Source organism: Salmo trutta, chromosome 13, assembly GCF_901001165.1.
Source record: "Salmo trutta chromosome 13, fSalTru1.1, whole genome shotgun sequence".
Lineage (NCBI taxonomy): Eukaryota > Metazoa > Chordata > Actinopteri > Salmoniformes > Salmonidae > Salmo > Salmo trutta.
Window position 1 is genome coordinate 6,429,397 of NC_042969.1, and position 16,266 is coordinate 6,445,662.

At 42.8% G+C, this 16,266-nt stretch overlaps 1 protein-coding gene across 7 annotated transcripts in view; it reads right to left on the reverse strand.

Annotated features, from left to right (window-relative positions):
• Nucleotides 1-16,266, reverse strand: part of LOC115205111 (teneurin-3) — a 219,082-nt gene that overhangs the window by 94,825 nt on the left and 107,991 nt on the right. For all 7 annotated transcript variants that reach the window (XM_029770775.1, XM_029770773.1, XM_029770774.1 and 4 more), the window contains exon 4: nt 13,236-13,464. In XM_029770775.1, the coding sequence (XP_029626635.1) occupies nt 13,236-13,464 (229 nt within the window). The remainder of the gene's footprint in view (nt 1-13,235; nt 13,465-16,266) is intronic.

A 16,266-nucleotide genomic window follows, 5' to 3' on the forward strand; every position in this document is an offset into this window, starting at 1 on the left:
TAGCCAAATACATTTAAACTCAGTTTTTCACAATTCCTGACATTTAATCCTAGTAAACATTCCCTGTCTTAGGTCAGTTAAAATAAAGTCTTGATCATAAGAATGTGAAATGTCAGACTAATAGTAGAGAGAATGATTTATTTCAACTTTTATTTATTTATTTCATCACATTGCTAGTGGGCCAGAAGTTTACATACACTTAATTAGTATTTGGTAGCATTGCTTTTAAATTGTTTAACTTGGGTCAAACGTTTCAGGTAGCCTTCCACAAGCTTTCCACAATAAGTTGGGTGAATTTTGGCCCATTCCTCCTGACAGAGCTGGTGTAACTGAGTCAGGTTCGTAGGCCTCCTTGCTCGCACAGGCTTTTTCCGTTCTGCCCACAAATGTTCTATAGGATTGAGGTCAGGGCTTTGTGATGGCCACTCCAATACCTAGACCTTGTTGTCCTTAAGCCATTTTGCCACAACTCTGGAAGTATGCTTGGGGTCATTGTCCATTTGGAAGACCCATTTGCGACCAAGCTTTAACTTCCTAACTGATGTCTTGAGATGTTGCTTCAATATATCCACATCATTTTTCGTCCTCATGATGACATCTATTTTGTGAAGTGCACCAGCCCCTCCTGCAGCAAAGCACCCCCACAACATGATGCTGCCACCCCCGTGCTTCACGGTTGGGATGGTGTTCTTCGGTTTGCAAGCCTCCCCCTTTGTCATCCAAACATAACGATGGTCATTATGGCAAAACAGTTCTACTTTTGTTTCATCAGACCAGAGGATATTTCTCCAAAAAAGTACGATCTTTGTCCCCATGTGCAGTTGCAAACCATAGTCTGACTTTTTTATGGCAGTTTTGGAGCAGTGGCTTTTTCCTTGCTGAGCGGCCTTTCAGGTTATGTTGATATAGGACTCGTTTTACTGTGGATATAGATACTTTTGTACCTGTTTCCACCAGCATCTTCACAAGGTCCTTTGCTGTTGTTCTGGGATTGATTTGCACTTTTTGCAGCAAAGTACATTCATATCTAGGTGACAGAACGCGTCTCCTTCCTGAGCGGTATGATGGCTGCCTGGTCCCATGGTGTTTATACTTGCATAATATTGTTTGTACAGATGAATGTGGTACTTTCAGGCGTTTGGAAATTGCTCCCAAGGATGAACCAGACTTGTGTTCTACAATTTCTTTTTCTGGGGTCTTGGCTGATTTATTTTAATTTTTCCATGATGTCAAGCAAAAAGGCACTGAGTTTGAAGGTAGGCCTTGAAATATATCCACAGGTACACCTCCAATTGACTCAAATTATGTCAATTAGCTTATCAGAAGCTTCCAAAGCCTTGCCATCATTTTCTATAATTTTCCCAGCTGTTTAAAGGCACATTCAACTTCAGTGTATGTAGACTTCTGACCCACTGGAATTGTGATACAGTGAATTCTAAGTGAAATAATCTGTCTGTAAACAATTGTTGGAAAAATGACTTGTGTCATGCACAAAGTAGATGTCCTAACCGACTTGCTAAAACTATAATTTGTTAACAAGAAATGTGTGGAGTGGTTGAAAAAGGAGTTTTAATGACTCCAACCAAACTGTATGTAAACTTCACCTGTATTAATCATGACAACAGTGGTGTGTTTAAGGGTAACAAGGGAAACCTGGCTTCCCCAAAAAATTGACAAAGAAAGAATTATGTATCATTCGTCTCTCTTTGTTTTCATAATTTTTCTTAAATTAAATTGAAATTTGCATCTCACCGGAGAAAGCATCCAAGCGAGGGAAACAGCGGCACTCTGTCTCTGTATGTGTAGGCCATCTATCTGATGCTGTCTGGTTAAAAAGAGTTGCCACCCGTAGCATTGAATGCCTCCCTTGATAAATAGCCAATCAGCCTTGAGCTTAAATGTGTGAACTCAACTGTGAATGGTCCTGGCGCACCAAAGAAAAGTGTCAAGTGAAGCCAGTTTGTATTTGGTTTCATTCCTATCACATCGAGAGAAATATGTAATTAACAGAAACAACTTGGTGGCTAGCTAGCTACAATTGTCCCTTTCCTAAAATAGCCATGGGTTTGGACTTAATTGTGGTTTTACTTAATTCTCCATACTGGCCATATGGCGATTCTGATACAACCATAAATTAATTATTTGTGCCCCTGGACTGAGAGGACGGAAGTTCAATATGTAGCTAGATGTAAAAGGCTTACGTTAACTACCTAACTTTGCCCATGAAAGGAAGCTAGGCTAGGGAGCAAGCATTTTAGCCAGGTAGCCTAGCACAACAAACAATAAAAGGCTGTACTGTATGACAGAGTCCGTTTCATCAACTTGAAAGAGAGGATGGCATTGACGTTTCTCTACAAGTAGGGTGAGTCATGTTTTTTCTACCTGAACGAACACACACATTTAGCTTACTAAATAGTTTTTGGTTTCTGTTGTCACTGTATAGACTAAGTATAGGTGATTTGATGATGAAATGTTGAAATGGTGCTGGAATAGTGGAGGCATCTGTTTTCTTTGTGAAAACTCTGGTTATAAATCAATAGTTTTTTAGTAGTCCAAAAAATGTCAGAAACATTAACTTGCTTGACCATGTTGTGACTTTGTTACATTAAAAACAAGGAAAAGAGCGCACGCTGCTGCTCATGCGCCCGGGTGATTTTATTTTAACGCATTGTTTAAAGAAATTGGCGTGTTTTTCACTATGTAATCATGACATGGGGTGGTTCAATGACACATGTACAGTGGCTTCAGAGAGTATTCACACCCCTTGACTTTTTCCACATTTGGTTCTATTGCAATGTGGGATTCAAATTGATTTCATTGTCATTTTTGGTCAACCATCTATACAAAACACTCGAATATCAAAGTGGACGAAAAATTTGAACATTTATATATATAAAAAAATATGCATTATTAGATGTTGTTACGTGGAGCGAACACAGGAGAACCCAAGAGCGGACTCAGATGCGGAAGCAGGGATGAATGAACCAAAATGTTTATTGTACACAGAGATATGGAGTGCAGAACCGGGGTAGCACAGATGAGTTGCAGAAAAACCCGAAGTGTAGAGTGAGGTTGGAGTTGAACAGGGTAAACCAGTCCTGAGGGGAATCCAAGGTGGTGGTGAGTGAAATCCAGAGCAAGGTGGTGAGATGTGGTACAGGAGACAGGAGCCAGAGAGAGCGGTAACTGCAATGAGAGCACAAAACGGTGTAAGGCAGGGAAACAAGCACAGCAGAGCAACAGGATCTTGATAACAAACAAAAGGCTCGGATAATAACTGACTGAGCACAGATTACAATCTGGCAGAGTGGAAATGGCAGGAATGAGTATTTGTAGAGGTCTTGATTATGGAACGAGTTGCAGCTGATTGGGATCTGCTCTGACTCCAGCACACCTGTCTCCAACCACACAATCAAAGAGAGAGGGAGAGAGTCGAGTGGGAGAACTGCAGGTCAATAAGACACCGGACGAACACCAGAGGGCATAGTAAGAGCAGATGTGTCAGTAGTACCCCTGCCCCCCCCCCCCACACACACACGGATGCCACCTGGCGCACGACCCGGTTTGTCTGGATGTGAGGTATAAAAATCCTGTACGAGGGAGGGATCCAGAATGTGACGACGGGGCACCGAGCAGCGCTCCTCAGGCCCCTGTCCCTCCCAGTCCACCAGATACTGCCAACCACGGCACACATCCAAAAGTCGCCGGACAGTACAGGCAGGATGGTCGTCGATGAGCCGAGGGGGTGGAGGAGCAGCTGCAGGTGACAGGAACAGACTGGTTTAATTAAAGATACATGGAAGGTGGGGTGAATTGGGAGTCTGGGAGTTTCAGATGAACAGCAGAGGGGTTTATGACATGATCAATTTAATTATTCTTAGATCCGGGGCGATAAGTGGGTGTGAAGTTGAATCTTCCAAAAAACAATGCCCACCTGGCCTGCCGAGAGTTAAGACGTTTGGCGGTCTGGATGTAGGCTAGATTTTTGTGATCCGTCCACACAATGAAGGGAAGGACTGAACCCTCTAACCAGTGACGCCACTCCTCAAGAGCCAGCATAACAGCCAAAAGTTCCCGGTTGCCTACGTCAATTTCTCTGCAGGTGAGAGCTTGCAGGACAAGAAGGCCCAAGGATGGAGCTTCTGATCTGAGGGAGAACGTTGAGACAGGACTGCACCTACCCCAGTGTCGGAAGCGTCCATCTCGAGGACAAACTGGAGTTCTGGGTCTGGCTGGGTAAGGATTGGAGCAGAAGTAAAGCGGTGCTTGAGTTCCCGGAACGCTGCCTCTGCCTCAGGGGACCAGTGGAATGGAGTGGAGGTGGAGGTGAGAGTGATGAGAGGAGCTGCCAAAGGACTGTAGTCACGGATGAATCTATAAAAATTGGCAAACCCCAGGAAATGCTGTAACTGCTTCAGATTCGCAGGCACAGGCCACTGACTGCCCTAACCTTGGCAGGGTCCATTCGTAGCTGTCCTTGAGCAATAATGTAACCCAAGAAGGACCCAGGAAACATGACTCACATTTCTCAGCCTTGACAAACAGCTTATTCTCCAATAGCCTTTGGAGAACGTGTTGCTTGTGAGCCTCAAGGTCCTTCGAAAAAAATAAGAAATGTCATCCACATAGACAAAAACAAAAACGCCCAATGACATCCCTCAGGATATCATTAACCAGGCTCTGAAAAACAGCAGGGACGTTAGTGAGACCAAAAGGCATAACCAAGTACTCAAAATGTCCAAGTGGTGTGTTGAATGCCGTTTTCCACTCGTCCCCTTCTCTGATGCAGACAAGGTGGTAGGCATTCCGGAGGTCCAGTTTAGTAAACACTGTGGCATCATGGAGGGGGGCAAAAGCCGAACTGATAAGTGGCAAGGGATACTTGTTCCTGACAGTGATACTATTCAACCCATGGAAGTCTATGCATGGCCTCAATGGCCCATCCTTCTTCTTGACAAAGAAAAATCCAGCTCCCACTGGAGAGGAAGAAGGCCTGATATGTCCGACAGCAAGGGAGTCCTGGATGTATTCTTCCATGGCTTCTTGCTCGGGGCGAGAGATTATACAACTTGCTACTAGGGAGAGGAGCTCCAGGCTGAAGCTTGATAGCACAGCCGTATGGCCGATGAGGCGGCAGAGATGGGGTGTGGTGCTCACTGAATACAGGAGCTAGACGGTGATATTCTGGAAGAACAGAAGACAGGTCTGGGGGTTCTGGAATGGACTGGGGTGCAGGCAAGGCAGGAGGAAGGGCAGAATGTAGACAATTAGAATGTCAAAAAGTACTCCAAGTAGTAACCCTTCCGGTGGGCCAGTCAATCTGTGGGTTGTGTAGCTTTAACCATGGATGGCCCAGATCCAGAGGTGAGTGAGAACAGTCGATTATGTGGATCTTTTCCTGGTGATTTCCAGAGAGACACAGGATAACAGGAACTGTTCTCTCCAAAACACGGAAGAGTAACTTTCCATTGAGAGCGTTGGCATCCAGAGGTGAATCGAGCAAAACAGTGTCCATACCCAACTGAGTAACAACCCCTCGGTCCAGAAAACTCTCGGCGGAGCCTGAATCGACGAGAGCAGGCAGAGGAAAAGCCTGGCTCTGCCACACAAGGTTGGCCTCAAGTAGGGGTCTGGGAGATGGGCAGGCGATTTGGCGCAACAGTATATCCCCCACTACCGCTGAGCCCCCTCTTTTGCTGGACACAGGGAACAAGTGGAGACCAGGTGACCAACATGGCCACAACATAGACAGCTTCTAGTACTGATACGCCGCTGCCTCTCCTCTGGAGATGGACGGGTCTGGCCGAGCTGCATGGGTTCAGGATTAGAACCTGCCTGATGATGTGATGCAGAAATTGAGCAAGGCACAGAAGAAGCCGTTATGGGACATGCAACCCTACCTCCCCTCTCCCTCCGACGCTCACGGAGATGGTTGTCAATGAGAATAGTGAGAGATATTAGTTTGTCAAGTCCATCAGGCTCCTCTCTGGTCATCAACTCGTCCTTGAGGGTCTCAGTGAGTGCGTTCCAGAATGCTCCCTGAAGGGCCTCATCATTCCAGCAACTCTGCGGCGAGGGTGTGGAACTCACATGCCATCTCAGCCACACTCTGAGAGCCTTGACGAAGGGACAGAAGTCGTTTGGCAGCATCCTTTCCACAGATCGGGTGGTCGAAGACCTTCCTCATCTCATCAGTGAATCCACTGTAGGAGAAGCAGATAGATGACTCTCTCCCAAACCGCAGTGGCCCAGGAGAGCGCTGCTCCCCGAAGGTAGCCAATCAAAAAATAAATCTTGGCTCATTCACTAGCATAAGAGTAGGGCTGTTACTCAAATACTAGTAAACATTGTACAAGAAAGGCTCTGCAAACACCAAGATTGCCATCGTAACGCTCAGGAGTCGGAACAAAAGGCTCCCGGGGTGGAGAAGAGGCTCCGTGAAAATTCTTTGATGTTCTCCAGCAGGGTTTGGTCATGTTGCTCAAGAAGGGTGCCTTGACCAACAAGAATTTGGTGAAGAGTAGGGGTTCATCTCTTGGCCAGATCATACCGTTACGCGGAGTGAACAAAGGGGAACCCAAGAGCGGACTCAGATGCGGAGACAGGGATGAATGAACCAAAATGTTTGTTGTACACAGAGAGATATGGAGTGCAGAACCGGGGTAGCTCAGCTGAGTTGCAGAAAAACCCGAAGTGTAGAGTGAGGTTGGAGTTGACTGAGTTGAACAGGGTAAACCGGTCCTGAGGGGAATCCAAGGTGGTGGTGAGTGAAATCCAGAGCAAGGTGGTTGGGTGGTGCAATGAGAGGACAAAACGGTGTAAGGCAGGGAAACAAGCAGAGCAGAGCAACAGGATCTTGCTAACGAACAAAAGGCTAGGATAATAACTGACTGAGCAGAGATTACGATCTGGCAGAGTGGAAGAGGCAGGAATGAGTATTTGTAGAGGTCTTTATTTATGGAATGAGTTGCAGCTGATAGGGATCTGCTCTGACTCCAGCACACCTGTCTCCAACCACATAATCAAACAGAGGGAGAGAGAGAGAGAGAGAGAGAGAGAGAGAGTACAGGGGGAGAACTGCAGGTCAAGAAGACACCGGACAAACACCAGAGGGCGTAGCAAGAGCAGATGTGACATATGTATTCACCCCCATGAGACAATACATGTTAGAAAATCCTTTGGCAGTGATTACAGCTGCAAGTCTTTCTGGGTAAGTCTCTAACAGCTTTGCACACCTGGAGTGTACAATATTTGCCTATTACTCTTTATAAAATTCTTCAAGCTCTGTCAAGTTGGTTGCTTGTCATTGCTAAAAAGACATTTCAAGTCTCGCCGTAGATTGTCAAGATGATTTAAGACAAAACTGTAAATAGGCCACTCAGGAACATTCAATGTCGTCTTGGTAAGCAGTGTAGATTTGACCTTGTGTTTCAGGTTATAGTCCTGCTGCAAGGTGAATTGGTCTCCCAGTGTCTGTTGAAAAGAAGATGGAAGAAGGTTTTGCTCTAGGATTTTGCCAGTTCTTAGCTGTATTCTTTTCTGTTTCTTTTTACCATAGCAATACCCATAACATGATGCAGCCACCACTATGCCTGAAAATATGAAGAGCGGTACTCAGTGATGTGTTGTCTTGGATTTGCCCCAGACATAATGCTTTGTATTCAGGACAACAAGTGTATTTCTTTGCCACATTTCTGCAGTATTACTTAAGTGTCTTGTTACCACAACCATTAAACTGGTGAAATCACTGAACAGTTTCCTTCCTCTCCGGCAACTGAATTAGGAAGGACAACTATCTTGTGGGTATATTTATACACCATCCAATGCCTCATTAATAACTTCACCATGCTCAAAGGGATATTCAGCGTATGCTTTTTATTTGAACACATCTACCAATTGATGCTCTTCTTTGAGAGGCATTGAAAAACGTCCCTGGTCTTTCTGGTTGAATCTGTGCTTGGAATTCACTACTCGATTGTGGGACCTTAAAGATAATTGTATGTGTGGGGTACAAATATGGGGTAGTCATTCAAAAATCATGTTAACGACTATTATTGCACACAGAATGAATCAATGCAATTTATTATGTGACTTGTTAAGCACATTTTCACCTCCTGAACTAAAGGGGTTGAAACCTTATTGACCTTATTGTACTTTGCTCTGTTCATCTTTGCCTCGATCCTGACTTCACCGTAGGAATGGTGCCAGGTTTCCTGCAGATGTGACGCTTGGAATTCAGGTCAAAGAGTTCAATATTGGCTTCATCAGACCAGAGAATCTTGTTTCTCATGGTCTGAGAATCCTTAGGTGCCTTTTGGCAAACTCCAATAAGTCTGTCATGTTCCTTTTACTGAGGAGTGGCTTCAGAGTGACCATCGGGTCCTTGGTCACCTCCCTGAACAAGGCCCTTCTCCCCCGATTGCTCAGTTTAGCTGGGCGGCCAGATCTTGCAAGAGTCTTGGTGGTTCCATACTTCTTTCATTTAATAATGATGGAGGCCACTGTGTTCATGGGGATCTTCAATGCTGCAGACATCTTTTGGTACCCTTCCCCAGATCTGTGCCTCGACACAATCCTGTCTCGGGGGTCTACAAACAATTCCTTCAACCTCATGGCTTGGTTTTTGCTCTGACATGCACTGTCAACTGTGGAACCTTATATAGACAGGTGTGTGTCTTTCCAAATCATGTCCAATCAATTGAATTTACCACAGGTGGACTCCAATAAAGTTGTAGAAACATCAAGGATAATCCATGGAAACAGGATGCACCTGAGCTCAATTTCATGGCTCATAGCAAAGGGTCTGAATATGTACTGAATACTTATGTAAATCAGATTTCTGTTTTTTATTTTTAAGATCTGTTATCGCTTAGTCATTATGGGGTATTGTGTGTAGATTGTTGAGGATTTTATTTATTTAATCCATTTTAAAATAAGGCTGTAACGTAACAAAATGTGGGGGTCTGAAAACATTCCAAAGGGACTCTTAGGTTTTACACAGTCAAATGTAACATGTACAAACAATACATGTGACATCAAAATTAAAACAATGTAATAATAAATACAAATATACAGTAATGAAATATATGCAAAACGTTGAAATTTTTGTCATATAGCAGACGCTCTTATCAACTTTTAAGGGCCCCTTTTTTCTCAATTTCCGCCTGAATGACGTGCCCAAAGTAAACTGCTCAGGCCCTGAAATCAGGATATGCATATAATTGGTACCATTGGAAAGAAAACACTTTGAAGTTTGTATAAATGTTAAAATAATGTAGGAGAATGTAACACAATAGATATGGTAGGAGAAAATCCAAAGAAAAACCAACCAGCATTTTTGGGGGGAGAGAGACCATCCTCTTAGAAATGCAAGAGAAAGGTCATATTGTAAAATAGCTCTCTGGATGCAATTCCTCTGGCTTCCACAGGGTGCCATCAGTCTATGTTCAAGGTTTCAGGCTTGTAACTTCAAAAACGAATAAGAAATAACAGCTTTTGTAAGAGGACACAGTCTTGGAAATCCGTGTTTTTGTGTGCCATGGCGAAGTTGCGCACCTGCTAAATTTAATCTTTATATGTGAATGTATGAAACCTGTGCCGTGGAATTTTTTGGGGATGTGGGGCGCCGTCCTCAAACAATCGCATGGCATGTTTCGCTGTAATAGCTACTGTAAATCGGACAGTGCCATTATATTAACATGAATTTAAGCTTTTAGCCGATATAAGACACTTATTTGACCTAAATGTTTGAAATCCATAATAACTATTAGAATTATTTGAATTACGCGCTTCCAGTTTCCAGTTTCACCGGAAGATGTCCCGCTAGCGGGACACTAATCCTTGTTATCAAGGGCGACTGACTGGTAAGTGCATTCATCTTAAGAAAGATGGTTTAGTGAACCACATATCACAGTCAAATATACAGGACAGGAACATTCCATTCCAGCAAAACAAATGATATATAGCGTTTTGCAAAAAAAACAAATTTTCACACACACCTAAAACCTATGAATTATAAAATCTGAGAACAGTAATATTTTACTCACACATGAAGATACCCATGATAAATCATTTTTAATGAAAAAACTAATGGTGGATATAGAGTTATTGAAATAAACTCTTCAAATGTATTTAATATTTTTTTGCAAACCCAGACCTTTCTGACAAGTTTCGACTGAAATTGTTCAACATGAACTGCACTAGCTTCATAAACAGTTCTGGCTCTTTTAATTTGGGCTAATTTGTCTAATTTGATCCTCATACAATAACCAAACTAATTTCTGAAATCACAAAGTTATGTAGAAGGTGACATTAGCCCTGTTCGCACAGGACTTGCATTACTTTAGAATGTCGGTTATGTAAAAAACAGTAGGTTATTCTGACTGGAATTATTACTCACCCCATGTCATCTGCTGCATTACATTGTGATTTCACAAATGATTTGCTTGTCCAACTGTTTCGTTATTGTATAAGGATCGATTTAGACAAAATACTGTCTGTACAATTTAGCTAGCTAGATAAAATGAAATTGCAAGCACTGTTTGATCAAGTTAGCTAGCAATGAGGTAGCCCAGCTAGCAACACATTTGCTAGCTAGTGCAGCTCAGTTGAAATTGGTCAAAGAGGGGTCTGGATTCACTTAAAAAAGTTAATTTATTGACTTCCAAAACATGCACCTTAACCTCTCTAGTACATGTGGGACGAACTCGTCCCACCTACGTAACAGCCACTGAAATCCAGTGGCGCGATTTTTGAATCGTTAGAAATGCTATAACTTCAATTTCTCAAACATATGACTATTTCACAGCTATTTAAAGACAAGAATCTCGTTAATCTAACCCCACTGTCCGATTTCAAAAAGGCTTTACAACAAAAGCAAAACATTAGATTATGTCAGCAGAGTACCCAGCCAGAAATAATCACACAGCCATTTTTCAAGCTAGCATATCATGTCACATAAACCCAAACCACAGCTAAATGCAGCACTAACCTTTTATAATCTTCATCAGATGACACACCTAGGACATTGTGTTATACAATACATGCATGTCTGTTCAATCAAGTTCATATTTATATCAAAAACCAGCTTTTTACATTAGCATGTGACGTTCAGAAAAAGCATAACCACCGCAAACTTCCGGTGAATTTACTAACAGTTTGCTAAATTACTCACGATAAACGTTCACAAAAAGCATAACAATTATTTTAAGAATTATAGATACATTACCCCTCTATGCACTCGATATGTCCGATTTTAAAATAGCTTTTCGGATGAAGCACATTTTGCAATAATCTAAGTACATAGCCCGGCATTACAGGGCTAGCTATTTAGACACCCACCCAGGTCAGCCTCCACCAAAATCACATTTCCTATAAGAAAGATGTTCTTACCTTGCTTGTTCTTCATCAGAATACACTGCCAGGACTTCTACTTCAATAACAAATGTTGGTTTGGTCCCAAATAATCCATCGTTATGTTCCAACAGCGACGTTTTGTTCGTGAGTTCTAGAATGCTTTTTCGCGGTGTCGCGCATGGCGCATTGGCGTGTCAAAAATGTCTAAATATTCCATTACCGTACTTCGAAGCATGTCAACCGCTGTTTAAAACCAATTTTTATGCCATTTATGTCATAGAGAAGTGTTAATATTCCGACCGGGAGTATGCATTGAGCCTAAACAGCCGAATAAAATTTCTCCTCAGAAGCGACTCATGCACGCGCATCATTGAAAGGTCCTCCGAGCATCCACTTACAAAAGGCGATAATATATTTCAACCTGAGGTTCCCTCGTAAACCTTCAGTTATTTCGCGGGCTCTGAGAGCCTATTGGAGCCCTGGGAATTGTCACGTTACAGCTAAGATCCTTACTTTTCAATAAAAAGAGGTAAGACGCACGACTCCTTGTCAGACAGGGTACTTCCTGCTTGAAACCTTGTCAGGTTTTTGCCTGCCATAGGAGTTCTGTTATACTCACAGACACCATTCAAACAGTTTTAGAAAATTCAGAGTGTTTTCTATCCAAACCTGAACAATAATATGCATATTCTAGCTTCTGAGTTGGTGTAGGAGGCCGTTAAAAATGGGAACATATTTTTTCCAAAATTCTCAATACTGCCCCCTATACCAAACAGGTTAACTGACAGCTGTGTTGTTGATTGGCTGTTGCACAAAGTTGAGATGTTTTAACTGGATGCAACCAAGTAGCAGATGAGTTGCTTATTAGTTGCAGGGGGGGTTTCACAGAGCAATCAAGAAGCAACTGAGCTGCAAGCAACTAAAATTGTGTGTAAGTTGTGTTGTGTAACTGCAGCCTAAGGAGACATAAAAGAGATGCACCCATGGCCGGCCTTAGCATTTTAGCGGGATTTGATTGGGGCAGTTTTAAAGCTAATTTCCTGCAATTCTACACAGTTTGCCATGACTTATGCCATGTTAATGATATCTGAGTGAGCGTGACTAACAAAATCAATGGGGGCCCCCTGGAGGTCAGGGCCCCTTTAGACAGCTGGCAAAGACTAACTTACCAATATTAAAATTGGCTAATGGCTAATTGAGTGACTATCAGTGACTGACATAACTAGAGAACTGCTGATGCACAACCAAAGTTAGAACATACACCTTGTGGATTCCACTATTCTAACGCCCAAAAGTAAATTGAGACCCCAACTGGGGGTGGCTAATGATCTCAAAGTAGGCTGGTGGTTTGGTTACAAATGGCCATACTCAGCTTTCTACTTTTGTTCAGTCTCCATTGCTGCCCACGAACATAAATGAAAAGGATGGCACAAAATAGTCTAACACCTCCATAGTTAAAAATCAAGGATCAAAACAATGTCCCTGTCGAATTACGTCATCGGTCGAAGTCTTAAAATCCCTAGCCGTTTTTCCGGGAAATGAAACCTAGTCCTGTTTCGGCAAATGGAAAACAAACAAGAACCAGCAAGGCTAGTTTGGGCTGGTTCCGGCACAACCAGGCATGGTTTGGTTATTCTAATGCAATTTCTTATGCCTGGGGCTGGCCCTGGAAGCACCAGAAGATGCATAGCGAATCGTACACTCAAATTGCAGCGCACCAATCACATTCATCGCTACAATTAGATATGAAGCTTTCCAGTGGGAACACTGATCTTGCAGATGATTCATTCCCCAGAGGTGCAGTGGGTCATCACTTGCCCCATATTGTATTGGATGTCACAAACTGTTACAAATCCTCAGGTGCATTGTGGGTCACTCACCTGCTCTCCAGGGCCACATTGCTGTCCAGGACCCAGCTGTCCTGCAGCTGGACACATTCAGCTGTGCTCTGCAACTCAGCCGCCAGGCCAGCCGAGGGGGGCGGGCTCAGGCTCCGCTGATTGGCCAGCGAGCCGCGGCTCAACGATGTAATCGACGGGTGCTGTTTGTGGTGAGTGGGCGTATCTGGTGGTAGAGGAGGCTGGCCTTGTTGACTGGACAGTCTGTCTCCTGTTGAAAGGGAAACAGAAAGGAGACTGTAAAGGAGACTGTAAGCACATAATGATAACACCTGAATGTAAAACTAAAACCTTGTACTCAGCTAAGTATAGTACAGCTGCCTGGCATGGCATTGGGTTGTTACTATCTTGTGGGGGAGCTGCCTGCAATAGGTTGGTGATTGTGATCGGTATAAAGCCGTGGCCATCTGACGGACAAAGAAAAAGTAAATTCATCCTAAAAGTGCACATCAAATGGATGAGGTGACATCACAACATGAAATAAGAGCTTTTTATGGAGACACACATTTCAATTGTAGAAAACACAAAATGGCTGAAGGTTTGGTATTCTTTAAACCAGAAAGTCATTTAGAGGCAGCTGTTTCTTTTGGGGTGCTTAACAGAATGTTTCACGTTTGATTACAGTTCGAGAAGGCTCTCAAATAACTAATGACCAGAACATCCATTAGAGCGCTCAGAGAACAGGTTTTCCAATTTCACACAAAGCTATGTAATTGTCCCCCGGAATGACATGCCATGATTATCCATCCATCGTTGTCGTTAAGAGGTAAAATCTACAAAGCTGACATTTATGATTCGCTCCAGTAAATTCCAAATGGAGCTTGGTTTTAAGGGGCTAGGGCAATCTTTGAGATGATTGACAAAGTCAGGACTTTTCTTAATCTATGTCTGCATTAATAGTATAATTTTTAAAAGGGTAAACAGCAGGAGTTGAGATGTTAGAACAATGCTTGGTCGCATGCTGGATGTTCTAATGGTCAGCTTATAGCCTTCTAATGGTTTCTATTTGTTATTTTGGTGATTCCAGCCCTGCAGAAAGACTCAAAAACATTATGACAAGTTATGGCCAGCAACATGGACTGTGGTAAAATAATGACAAAAGTGAAGGCCAAAAATAACAACTTGTTTGAAGGACATCATGCATTGTTTCAGCTGCCCATTTTAGTGGTTATGCAAATGTTGTCCTTGTCGATGTGCATTTGCCTCACTGCGCCCGTAGACACAATGCAAATCTTCAGTGGCTGACCTACGTTGCTTCCGCAAGGCTGAGGAAACGCACGCAAGTCATTCAGAAATTATTTTGTACAGGAATTATTTCTCTGCTGTAGAATTCATTATGGACTCTGGGCCTCTGGGAAGGGCAGGCAATAGTTGATGTGACAGTGCTCTATTCCAGGGTTATAACCTATGTAGATATTGCTTTAATACCATGCATACTGAGCCACATTTATGAGTAACATGAACAAAGCCAAACTTTTAATGTAAAAGTAAATCAATGAAATGTCAGTAGCTGTTCCATTGTTTAGATGGGTAATAGCATTGTTAAAAGACATCAATAATGTTAGACATTTCAGTACACTGAAGTGATGGGAGGAAAGAAATCTATAGTTGCACGCCGCAATAATATTTTGAATGATATTATATCAATACTTTCACTCCAAATATCGATTTGAACAAAAAATATACACTAAGCAAAACCATAAAATGCAACACGCAACAATTTCAAAGATTTTATTCAGGTACAGTTCATATAAGGAAATCAGTCAATTGAAATAAATTCATCAGGCCCTAATCTATGGATTTCACATGACTGGGAACACAGATATACATCGGTTGGTCACGGATACAGGGCGTGGATCAGAAAACCAGTCGGTATCTGGAGTGACCACCATTTCCCTCATGCAGTGTGACACATTTCCTTAGAGTTAATCAGGCTGTTGATTGTGGCCTGTGGAATGCTGTCCCACTCCTACAGTATTCAATGGCTGTCCGAAGTTGTTGAATATTAGCAGGAACTGGAACACGATGTTGTACACGTCAATCCAGAGAATCCCAAACATGCTCAAAGGGTGACATGTCTGGTGAGTATGCAGGCCATAGAACTGGGACATTTTCAGCATCCAGGAATTGTGTACAGATATGGGGCTGTGCATTATCATGCTGAAACATGAGGTGATGGAGATGGATGAATGGCACTACAATGGACCTTAGGATCTCATCACGGTATATCTGTGCATTCAAATTGCCATCAATAAAATGCAATTGTGTTTGCTGTCCATAGCTTATGCCTGCCCATACCACAACCCCACCGCCACCACGGGGCATGCAGATAAGCTTCCCTGAGATGGTTTCTGACAGTTTGTACAGAAAATATTCAGTTGTGCAAACCCACAGTTTCATCAGCTGTCCGGGTGGCTCATCTCAGACCATCCAGCAGGTGAAGAAGCCAGATGTGGAGGTCCTGGGCTGGCATAGTTACACGTGGTCTGTGCTTGTGAGGCCAGTTGGACGTACTGCCAAATTCTCTAAAATGACATTGGAGGTGGCTTATGGTAGTGAAATGAACATCATATTCACTGGCAACAGCTCTGGTGGACAATCCTGCAGTCAACATGCCAATTGCACACTCCCTCAAAACTTGAGACATCTGTGGCATTGTGTTGTGCGACAAAACTGCACATTTTAGAGTGGCCTTTAATTGTCGCCAGCACAAGGTGCACCTGTGTAATGATCATGTGATTTAATCAGCTTCTTGATATGCCACACCTGCCAGATGGATGGATTATCTTGGCAAAGGAGAAATTGTCACTAAAATGGATGTAAACAAATTGTGCACACAATTTGCGATAAATAAACTTTTTGCGCATATGGAAAATTTCTTGGATAATTCGTAAAAACCAAATAACTTCACAGATCTTCATTGTAAAGGGTTTAAACACTGTTTCCCATGCTTGTTCAATTAACCATACACAATTAATGAACATGCACATGTGGAAACGGTTGTTAAGAACTT